The sequence below is a fragment of the Mixophyes fleayi genome, chromosome 11, assembly GCF_038048845.1.
Source record: "Mixophyes fleayi isolate aMixFle1 chromosome 11, aMixFle1.hap1, whole genome shotgun sequence".
In the NCBI taxonomy this organism is placed as follows: domain Eukaryota; kingdom Metazoa; phylum Chordata; class Amphibia; order Anura; family Limnodynastidae; genus Mixophyes; species Mixophyes fleayi.
In genome coordinates, this window is record NC_134412.1 from 62018542 (window position 1) to 62030714 (window position 12173).

The 12173-nt window shown below is 40.7% G+C and overlaps 1 protein-coding gene across 1 annotated transcript in view; it reads left to right on the forward strand.

The window, feature by feature from the left end:
• The window catches only part of SIK2 (salt inducible kinase 2), a 151035-nt gene that overhangs the window by 119421 nt on the left and 19441 nt on the right, over positions 1 to 12173 (forward strand). The window contains exons 8-9 of the mRNA XM_075190861.1: positions 2207 to 2427; positions 3646 to 3798. Coding sequence (XP_075046962.1) covers positions 2207 to 2427; positions 3646 to 3798 — 374 coding nt within the window. The remainder of the gene's footprint in view (positions 1 to 2206; positions 2428 to 3645; positions 3799 to 12173) is intronic.

Here is a 12173-nt window from a genome sequence, read left to right on the forward strand (position 1 = left end):
AAATATTTGTCATGGGATCATGTATAATAATACTGATGGCAGAACAGCTATTAAATGCTTGAACTAAAGGCTCTATATACTTTCCAGCAATCTGACATAACAACGAAAATGTAAAATCGGGCCTTATCATATTAAAAAGAAATGGGACTTTTTCTAAATGTACTTTCTGAATATTAGAAAACACAGGTATTATGGCTCTAAAAATAATTGTAAAAAATAATCATTTTAAGGTGCCTTTGTCTAGAATCAGATCATCTTTTGCAGATAACTTTTCACCAACTGTGTATCTCCAGTTTTGAAGTAGGTGTAGATGCATCACACTGTAGCCAATCAGATAATCGGAGCGCTCACAGCAGCACAGAATATTTTGGGAGACAAGAGTACTGCATGACCTACCTACTTGTGTCATTGTGCAAGTGAGGGCAGGGCTGCATGTGACATGGGCAGTCATGATGTGAGAAGGAGGCAAGCAGCAAACCATGGACTGAGTGTTGAATAGTGGAAGGAGCAACATCTCCCAGCAGCACAGTAATGGCAGACTCTTGTCGAACGCACCTCTGTATGAAATGAAGTATCATTTGTAATGAAGCCAGCTCCTCTCTGAACTTTTTAATCTTTGGAGAAGTATTATCTAGACTTAGCAAAGGGGGTCTTCCCTTCGTACAATTTTACTGCTATATCACTCAGTTGTATCTTGTAATGCTGATGGACAGATGTGTTCAGGCTCTCCCTGTCCTTACCCACTTGCCCTCTTTCCTGATGTTTACAAGCAAAGAGCAACAGGATTAATAATGGAAACAAAGCCATAATCTTTTTCCAGATTCTTTGTGGTGGAAACAAAGACCTCGGGCTAAATCTGTGACGTATGGAAATTCATTAAACTGTGATCCTCTGACGTTCCTCTTATCTCACATTTAACCCTTCTCTACCTGCTGTAGCCCAATAAATGTATCGCAGGTCGGATATTAAATGTTTTTTACTTTGTCATTGAAGGAAATAAACATGCCTAACTTTACAACTGTAATGTGCTCTTGCATTTATGCAGAGGGCAATATATTGGCTAATTGCTAAAAATCCATCTCCACACATGGGGTAGATTGGGACGTCAGTGTGCGTAGGGTAAAAGCGCTCTGAGCGTGGCCAGAAAGTGGGAGTACGCATATAGTCCTAAGCAGACTTGCATGTTTCTGGCACTGGAGAGACGGCATGGGGGAGGGAAGGGTCGTGCAAATGCAGGTCAAGTACACTAAAGATGCACTCACGCAAATGCGCCTCATGCAGTAACACCGATATACGCCTGTTAGGAAGCATGCGTTTTGCACCTGATAAAGAACAGGTGCAAGTATTTATTGATGATAATGATTTGCCGTAAATCAGGCACAAAGCAGCAGCTGCAGCAGCTACTTATATAGCGCCACTAATTCCGCAGCATTGTACAGAGAACTCGCTCACACCAGTCCCTTTGGAGCTTACAGTCTAAATTCCCTAACATGCACAGAGAGAGAGAGACTAAAGTAAATTTGACAGCAGCCGATTAACCTACTAGTATGTTTTTAGAGTATGGGAGGAAACCAGAGCACCCGAAGGAAACCCACGCAAACACGGGGAGAACATACAAACTCTTCGCAGATAGGGCCATGGTTGAGAATCAGATTCATGACCCCAGTGCTGTGAGGCAGAAGTGCTAACCACTAAGCCACCGTGCTGCATATGCCGCTGATGCAGAAGAGACGCATCTTGTAATGTGTACCTCTCTGTATATGGGCGGTAATACTCATTTCTGTACTCCTTTTTTTTTTCTTTTTCTCCTAAGGGTAAGTTGCTCCCTCTTTGTGTACCACTCTAAATCGGCCTCAAAGTGTTGGACTGCAGCACAAATATATAAATCCCAAAATTGACAGTAATGTCATAGGAACACTTTCATTTTTTCTTGACTTAGGTGTGAATGAGCCATTGCATCAGCCCATATATTTGTAGTAGAAAAAAGTGCTATATAAGCAGGAAGAGAATTCTTTGTAGATGTTTGTAAAACGTTTTAAAGTGTAAATATTCTCTGTATAGCACTAAGAAATTTGTTAGCACAATACAAATAAGGATTAATCATCATAGAAATTTTCCAGGCCTTGCCATTGACACTTAATTCCCCGTACAATTTCTACAGTATAATTGGTACATATAATACATTAGATATTTTCCTCCTTTCCAGAATGTGAGCACTTAATTAGGAGGATGCTGGTGCTAGAACCTTCAAAACGTCTCTCGATTGCTCAAATCAAAGAGCACAAGTGGATGATGACGGAGGTTCCAGTACATCGGCCAGTCTTGTACGCCCAGAGTCAAGAGAAAGCATCTTCCATTGGAGAACACAATGAGCAAGTCTTGAGGCTCATGCACAGCTTGGGGATAGACCAACAAAAGACCATAGAGGTGAGACATCCTGTAACAAAATAGCGTTTGTGTAGGTGATGACGGTTATTACCTGTAGACAGTGACCAGACAGTTCTTCGTAATATTGATTAGTGTTTGTATCTTATAGCATATCCAGGATGAATACAAATGCTTTTATTCGTGTGAGTAATATTATATAAGGGATTTTACTAACTGTCTTAGGAAGCAAAATGGCTCAGTCCATCTCTGGGCAAACGGTTCAAATCTGGGCAAACAAAATCATATCACAAAAAACTTTCTCTTTTTAATTCCTACCCTCAATTGCATTGTTTCAGGTGTAGTATAGTATACAGTGATTCCAAATACCTGTAGTATAAACAAGGTCGGACGAATATGTAGGGTCCAGAGACAAAAGTTTGCATTTTACTTTTAATACCACCTTAAATCCTTAAGGTGGAATTAGGAATGAAAAATATTGGGGCACTGGTACCGTAAGGGACATTTTAGGATGACCTTGATCTTCACAAATGCATAAGGGTCACGTGCAATTATTAAAGTAGTTTTATTGAGCTGGGCAGGGTGTTGAGGAAGAAAAAAAAGAGAAATTTTTAATTTTTTTTCCATTAATTTTTATTATTTGTAAGAGTTTTTAATTTTTTTTTTTACATTTTGGAGACCCTTTATGACACGAACACCTGTAACACACAAACATTATTAGGTCAAGTGTTTTCTGCATCTCGTAGCAGCTTACATGTAATCTTCTATGAGCTCAAGGTTATACTTAACGTATTAGTTTTAGGGGAGATGCAATCTGCATCTCTCCTGCACTCAAAGATGTATTACATATAAGGTAAGTGTAAGGATTTCGTAGTAATGTCACCACAGTGGAAAATTGCTGTGCTTATTTACTTGGGCATATTACTAGAGACTTTTCAGTGCTGAAATTAAGCATTATTCTGCCTATTTTGACTTAAAAAAAAAAAAAAAAAAAAAGCTACAAATCTCTGATTAACAGCAGTGAATATGCTCTGCTTAGCAAGTAATTGTCATATAAAATTGATTTTCCAATGGGGTTTTTTTCCGCTGGGGTTAGCAGCAACTGACAGCGGATCCCTATAGGGAAAGTACTGATGTGGCATCCTCTGATAACATTTAATGGGACCATATTCATTGAAAAATCGACAATGAGACTCTACCATAATTGGTCAAATCTACCACTAACTGCATAAATTGTAACACAATTTTATGTTTATTTAGTCTTTACAGAATCGGAGCTACAATCACTTTGCTGCCATATATTACCTGCTCGTGGAAAGGCTAAAATCTCACCGCAGTAGCTTTCCAGTAGAGGCTCGGATTGACGCACGTCAACGACGACCAAGTACAGTCGCTGAGCAGACAGTCGCCAAGGTAACACTCTCTCTCTTAGCATTGTAGAATTCTATTTTACTATATGCTTAAACAATCCTGCTACACACATGTAGGTACCCGTATGAAAGGAATGGCTGGCTACATGCATTCTGCTAGACATCCATAGCACGTCTACTAGCACGCTATGTTCGGACTTAGGGAGGGTGATATCCCAGGTTGCTATAAGTGGAGGAGAGGATTGCATTTTGCATTTAAAAACTAAGGGGTATATTTACTAAACTGTGGGTTTGAAAAAGTGGAGATGTTGCCTATAGCAACCAATCAGATTATAGCTATGATTTTGTTGAATGTACTAAATAAATGATAACTAAAATCTGATTGGTTGCTATAGGCAACATCTCCACTCTATCAAACCTGCAGTTTAGTAAATATACCCCTAAATGTTTTACCTTATTTATTTTTCACCATATCTTATGAATGAAAAATATGAACGTGACAACTAATTTGCCCTTATGTACCCATAAGTCTTTTGTACCTGTTAGTCTGTGTGCCACATTGGAATAAATGAATATACCTTGTTTGTAGCATGCTTTGCTATCAAACTATATTTATTTGTACAAGAGCTGTGTTAAAAAATATTTTAAAGATATTAATGTATACCTTTCAGAATCTTAAAGGAGAACCTGAAAAGGTCAAAGGGTCTGATTCATTAAGGATCTTAACTTGAGAAACTTCTTATTTCAGTCTCCTGGACAAAACTATGTTACAATGCAAGGGGTGCAAATTAGTGTTCTGTTTTGCACATAAGCTCTTTCATGTAGCAAAAAACAGCTAATCATATTTTTTTTTTTCCTTTAAAATGTTCCTAGTAGGCTGCTGAGCCGAGTCTGCCCCCCCCCCCCCCCCCCCAGGTGCAGAGGAGTAAATCCAGCCAGGTGCATTTCTGCATCTTAGTATAAACCATGTTGCACTGAGGGGGGAGTTTCAAATGTGCAGACAGATTACGTGTTGGACAGAAGTTTGTCCTGCTACAATTATAGATTGCAGCGTATTAATAAAGCGGTCCAGTATTTGTGTTCTGCATGCCAGGGCAGCTAGTATTTTCTCTGCATGGGAAATATGTAATTTCCCCCCCTTATATTGCAGAATGGTTTGTACATTTACACCTTTTACGTGGATCCACTCATAACTCTAAACGAAGATGTCAGTGTTTTAATGAGCTATATTTTTTTGATCTTTAATATCATTTACTGCAAATACGCACACATTTGCCACGTTCTCCGGTTCATTAAAAATACATTCTAGACTGAATAAATGTTCACAACTACTGCGATTATAAAATTGTAGTAAACACGACAGCTCTAAGATTACTTGAGATGAAACTGATATGTGTATTGTTATGTAATATCTGTCTGTTAGGTAATGTTACTGGAACAATAACGTATTAGGGGTGAGGCATGAAGGAAACTATGATAATTATACCTTACAGTGACAGATTTATCAGATTATCGACTCCTTTATCGTCTGAATACCGTACAATTAACAGGAATGTGTGTTACTTGTGCAATGCTGTGTATGAGTACAGTGCTTGTATTGTCTATTCACTTATGTAGCCTTCTGGCAGAAGGTTTGTGCACAAATGACCTAATATACTGTATCTACTTTCACAAACACTTGTTTAATGGCTGTCACAATGCAGAAATGTTTGTACTGTGTTTAGCAGACTACGGGGTATAGTTACCAAACTGCGGCTTTGAAAAAGTGGAGATGTTGCCTATAGCAACCAATCAGATTCCAGCTGTTATTTTGTAGAATGTACTAAATAGATGATAGATAGAATCTGATTGGTTGCTATAGGCAACATCTCCACTTTTTCCGAACCGCAGTTTAGTAAATATATCCCTATGACATTTCTATAAGTATAGAATTGTATGTTCATTTTATGTCTGCACATCAGTTTATGTAACGAAGATTTGCATGAAAAGATTATAAAATAGATGGATTTTTGACAAAACATTTTAACTATTATTTTATTAGAAAAAGACTCATTGTAGTAGCGGAAAATAATGAAACCTTACTTAATATATAATGATTCTTTTGATACATAGGTAGGCAATGACCTATAGCGTCGGCTGTTTTTGAACTCTAAGGGCTAGATTTACTAAGCTGCGGGTTTGAAATTCTAGCTTTCATTTATTTAGTACTTTCTACAAAATGACAGCTAGAATCTGATTGGTTGCTATAGGCAATATCCCCACTTTTTCAATCCTGCAGGTTAGTAAATCTGGCTCTAAGTCCCAGAAGGCCCTGATAGCCTCTGTCAGGCCATGCTGGAACTAGGAGTATCTGGAGAGTCACAAGTTGCTTAAGACTGTTGTAGTGTAACTGATGAATATGTATTTTATAGTGTATGATGCTATACGTACTTATAAACAATAATACGAATTTTGTTGAAGTGAATGAGCTTGGCTTTTTAAATCCTTGAATTGCATTTCTTATAGGCGCTAAGATTTGATTGTAAGCTCTTGGGACAAGTGGTTGTTGAAATTGTTGAGTGCACTGCACCACAGAAATGTTCTTATGACATCATTGGCAGGCAGGCCTGGGCGGGAAGCTGCTTGTGGGTCTTGGAACTCAGGAGCCAGGTGTGGTCATTGAAAGGCTTCTGGGCTGTAGGCCAGAATATCACATGTGGTGATTGATGTAAGACAGAGGCTGGGCACAACCTCACCTTACCTGTCGTGTGAGAAGAAGCCAGGTCAGGTGGGGACATGAGACATAAAGACACGTCGTCCTCATAGAAATGTCAGTGTATTATAAGAACCAGATGGCAGGATATACGTTTCTCCGTCTAACATGAACTTATATGGACCTGGTATTGCTGCATGACCACCAAATTGGTAATGTAAGATTAGTAAAAAGAGATTTGTTTAATTTACTACCTGCTAAAACATAAATGAAGTTTTGCAATTACCTATTCATGTATGTGTATGTCCAAGTGGAAATCACATTGGAAACGCTGTTGGCTGTAAGGATCAATGATCTCTGTGACCACCAAATAAAAACGTACTTCTCGTTCCTACGAAAACCAGGCCTAGTGCTGTTATTTTGTATAGTTTTCTATAGGGCTCTCCCTACAGCTGCTGTTGTGCTGGTGTTGATCATAGTGCCCTAAGGGATTTTTCTTGTTTACAGTTTAAACAGAAATGTTACAATTATGTAATGCAATTGTGTTTAATCTGTGTTGATGTGTGCTGCCTGCCTCCCAGCTCTCCCTGTTTTGGCGTGGCATCCCGATTCGTGGCCCGCAGAAAGGGCAGGGCTTTAATGGGAAAGTGGGTGGGTTTTACCGAATATGGGCAGAGTTTGGGCGGTGCAGGGGTGGGGCTTATTGTGTCCCAGTTTAGGTATTCTGAATGCTGGGAGATATGGGGTTGGGGCATTATGGTGTTCTATTTATTTACCTCCATAGAGCTAAACCTCATGCAGACTACAAAGTGTGAACCAGTTCATTAACTGCAATGGTATGCTTCACTAGATCATATGAATGCTTTACACACTATTAGATGGCACTTGCCATGAAATTAATTTACAGCAAGGGCATCCCTTTGCTGGTTAGTTTAAGAATCACTGCAATCCTTAGAGACTGCCTTGCCCATTAAAGAAAGCTGCACCCCCTCTTCAAGTGCCGTCACTGCTCAGAGGCTGCGGAAGATTGCAGGACATTTTTTTTTTTAGTGCAACAGCTAAATCATAGTTAATTCAATTCAAATAACCATACTGTATACCACAAGTATCTTCCAGATGAAAGCAACAATAGAAAGTTGGTTCATGGGTGACTGCTACTATTGTGCTGTTGTAATGATCAGCAAGGGGTCGCTGATATTACCTGTGGGAGAATTACTTAGGGACATAGCCAGACTGCTACAGTAACCAAGGGAAGGAGGCACAAGAGACTTGTCAAGCTGCCATACCAGGGTCAGAGGTCTGGAGCAGCAAGTGAAGACATGTCTAGGTCTCTTCGCGCTCTTGGACATATACCAACCGCCCTTCTCATCGGGATTACCCTCAGGTAACTGAATGCCCCTGGGTAACAAGAGGAGCTTCATGATGGCAACAGGGCAAACTGAAGGTGACAGGACCAGGACAGAGAGACATGGGAAGGTAGCAACAATAACAGAACAAGACAGACATAGGATAACAGTGAGACAGAGAAAATAGAGACACAGACTAATAGTAAGACAGAGATTTAAAATGAAGGGCTCTATTTACTAATTCTGCTCAGTGCACTGCGATAGGCAGCATTATGTATAGCATCAGAACGCTGCGATACATAATGTAGTAACCCAGATATGTAATAAAACCTACCTGCCTAGCGATGCAATGCAAAATTCCCCCTGCTCAATGATAGAGGATGGTGCTTCCCATTTTCTCCAGCTCCCTCTCCCCCCATTGTTCACCAGCCCCCTCTCCCCCTCTCCATCCATGGTTCTCCAGCCCCCTCTCCCCCTCTCCATCCATGGTTCTCCAGCCCCCTCTCCCCCTCTCCATCCATGGTTCTCCAGCCCCCTCTCCCCTTCTCCATCCATGGTTCTCCAGCCCCCTCTCCCCCCCTACTGTTCACCAGCGCCCTCTCCCTCCAGTGTTCACCAGCCCCCTCTCCCACCTTTTCCCCCAGTGTTCACCAGCCCCCTCTCCCCCCCAGTGTTCACCAGCCCCCTCTCCCCCTCTCCCTCCAGTGTTCACCAGACCCCTCTCCCTCCAGTGTTCACCAGACCCCTCTCCCCCTCTCCCTCCAGTGTTCACCAGCCCCCTCTCCCACCTTTTCCCCCAGTGTTCACCAGCCCCCTCTCCCCCTCTCCCTCCAGTGTTCACCAGACCCCTCTCCCCCTCTCCCTCCAGTGTTCACCAGCCCCCTCTCCCACCTTTTCCCCCAGTGTTCACCAGCCCCCTCTCCCTCCAGTGTTCACCAGACCCCTCTCCCCCTCTCCCTCCAGTGTTCACCAGACCCCTCTCCCCCTCTCCCTCCAGTGTTCACCAGCCCCCTCTCCCACCTTTTCCCACATTGTTCACCAGCCCCCTCTCCCCCAGTGTTCACCAGCCCCCTCTCCCCCAGTGTTCACCAGCCCCCTCTCCCCATAGTGTTCACCAGCCCCCTCTCCCCTTCGGTAGCCTGCTCTCCTCACCGCCCACATTAAGTTAACTAAAAATGTCTCAGAACGTATTTCCGCTGCCAAAGTGCCGACCCACTAGAGCCCCGCACCCTAGGCAGCTGCCTAATAATGAAGCTGACCCTTAGATAATGACACTGGCAAATAATGCATGCAGCATATTTACATAACTACCACAATAACCCAAAACAGCTTTATTAACTGCCAGACATTAACTTAAATGACATATCACTCTGGTGGACAAAAAAGGCAAAAATGCAAACAGAAAAAAAAAGACAGTATACAGCAGCAATTCATCTAAAACAAATATATCCTTTCTAAGCATTAGTCATAAGCACAATTAGGACATTAACTTAAACAAAAGAATGAGACCAAAGGAATTATAAATACAATTACAAAAACTCCATATAATTTAGTATTTTGTTACAAACCTGCTGTTTTGTGAACACTACATTATAGCATCTAGATTCTTACAATTTTACAAAATTTTAGCAGGTAATTCTTATGGCAATTAGGGGTGAAAATTGAATACAGTGTAGAGAACTGTAACCTTTTTGCTGATCTCTTACTAGCTTTTAAATCAGAAACCCTTAATACCTTTCCAGTTCAAAGTGAATAAATACAATCGTTTGCCGCCTATATTTTTCTTTTGGTTAATTAACTTCTAAAGAAAATCTTATTAACCCAGACTGCTGCAGACTAATGCACGCTTGGTTATTTTTGGGCCTAAATTAGGCATGACTCTGTAATAAACCCATTTCACTTTACATTCCCAACTCATCTACAGAGCTGCACGGCCTATTAACCATGCCAACGGGAGTTAATGCACTGTCAATAACAATAATTACTGGGATATAACAGATAAACTGGTTGTTGCACAGCTTCCTGAACAAATCATCTCTGTCAAAGAGAAATAAGTAGCCCAAGAAATCAGCTGTGACTGCAGGACTTCTTGTAGCGGGAGTGTGGTGTGATACACTAAGCTCCAATTTGCATAGTTCTGAATTTCAGCAATAATTGAACAATAGGTTTTGTGCAGTGACTTCTGTTTCTTATGTGGTGCTTAAGCCATTCATTAAATATTTTCATCTTATCGATGTTTTGGGGTTGGGAGGTAAAATGACCTTGGTGAAGGTCGCTGATAGATAACACTGTCTCTTCTATGGAAGATTATTGTCCTTTATTAACATACTATTTTAGCTTTCAAGAAACTTATTTTCGTGCCTGCAAGTTCTTTGAGATAATAGTATTGTTTTGACTCTCTAATTCTCTGTGTTGTTTTAATACTTGCTATAATGAAAAGGAAGTATCTTTGTATAACTAAAACACTATTTAATATCAGAAATATTTTCTTTTATCCAAAATCATCTCCACACACACACATATGTAAAACAAACTTTATTTAAGATCAAGCAATGGTAGATGATATATGATATGATTAGTTAATGATTACACTTTGATTAGGCTGACATTGGGGTCACTTGAATTGCCTTCTATAATAAATTCAAGAATCCAAGCTTCGGGTATAATGTAAGAAGAGAACCAGATATTTAATCTGTTATAATGTTATTGTGACTTTGACTGTGCCCTTTCTTCATAACCTTGGGGTTTGCAAATCAATTATAATTCTTGATGGTCTTGGTACGGAATTGGTTATAGGATGTATTAAATTAAATTTAATGGTACATTTGGGGAAAATTCATAAAAATAATGCCACAATGTTAGATCATGCATACAAATAGACGTATACTTAATTTAACACGACAGATGCTTAATTTCATACATTTAAATGTGGCTTTCATAGCATGACTAGTTTTAAATTAAGTGTATATATAACTGACCTTTAATATTATGAGTCAAAGCCTGTTCTGTTTATGGGTGAATTTTGCATGTAATGTGTAGGCGACATGATGCATTGAATGATATTCTGAGCATAATTGGTGTGTCATATGTTGCAATTCATTAGATGGTGTATGATGCATAACGTTATTCTATAATTGAGCTTAAAACCAACAATAGCCAAACAATAGTTCTCGGAAACTCAAAATTATAATAATATAAACTCATAAAATGTTATATTTGTTCATATTGTGCAGCACGGTGGCTAAGTGGTTAGCACTTCTGCCTCACAGCACTGGGGTCATGAGTTTGATTCCCGACCATGGCCTTAATGACATTTGTGTTTCACCTATATATACATCTAGATAACTCAGACAGCAATGTTTGTAATAACATTATTAGTTATCACCCAAAGCTACAACGGCCGTCTCCTTTGTATACGGAATGATTGCAAAATCTGTAGCTTCTTTCTCTTTTGAAAGCTATCACTGGCATTCATGGTGTTCAATCTCCTTTATTTATTGGGTTGTAGATTCCCTCTTGTAATACTTTCTGCATTGCTTTATTTTTCCCACCATGTAGTTGTAGCATCAGAGAACTGTTTATATCTGTTGTCCTGGGTCACAACACTGTGCTCTCTGCATTAGGTACAGTTGTATCCAGCAGTGCCGTAACGAGGGCGGTGCCGTTGCCCAGGGCCCAAAGCCAAGGGGGCGCAGCAGCCGCCCGCTACCTGCCTTCAGCCCTTAAGTTCCGCTTAAAGGCTGAAGAGAGCGAACGCTTTTCAAATGCCGAACTTCCTGTCAGTGGAACGCACATGCGTTCCACGGGGGAACTTAACGGCTGAAGCATCAAACTCTGGTAAGTTAAAGCCTCTCTCTTTTTCTGTCCTCCCCCCCCCCCACCACCCCCCACCCCCCACCTTAGATGGGGGGCGCTGGTGCCCTGTCTCGCCCAGGGCACCAAAATGTATAGTTACGGCACTGGTATCCAGACATTGACATCTTTTGTATCCTAAGGCATCACAAATAAACTCCACCTAATGATATAAATACAGGCTTAAGAACATTAGCTGTGTAATTAGCAAAACGTGCAGGAGGGCATGTGCAACCCAATAAATACAAGTTATGGGAAAGTGAAAGACCCTATTTATGGAATGGACTGCAAGCGAATTAAAAGGACAGCTTTTGATGGAATATCCTAATTAAATTCCAGTCCTGAAAGATTACTCACCTGGGGTGGCACGCGCCACTGCTCAGTTGGCTCCTGCTCACTCCCGTTGCCAGTGTGTTGTTGCTGGGCAACATGCTTCCTGTCTGAAATAGGCAGAGACAACAGGGGCAAGAATAGGGCAGCCGACATTGTGAGACTTTCCTCGCTTCTGCTGACCTGGACGCCAGTTAA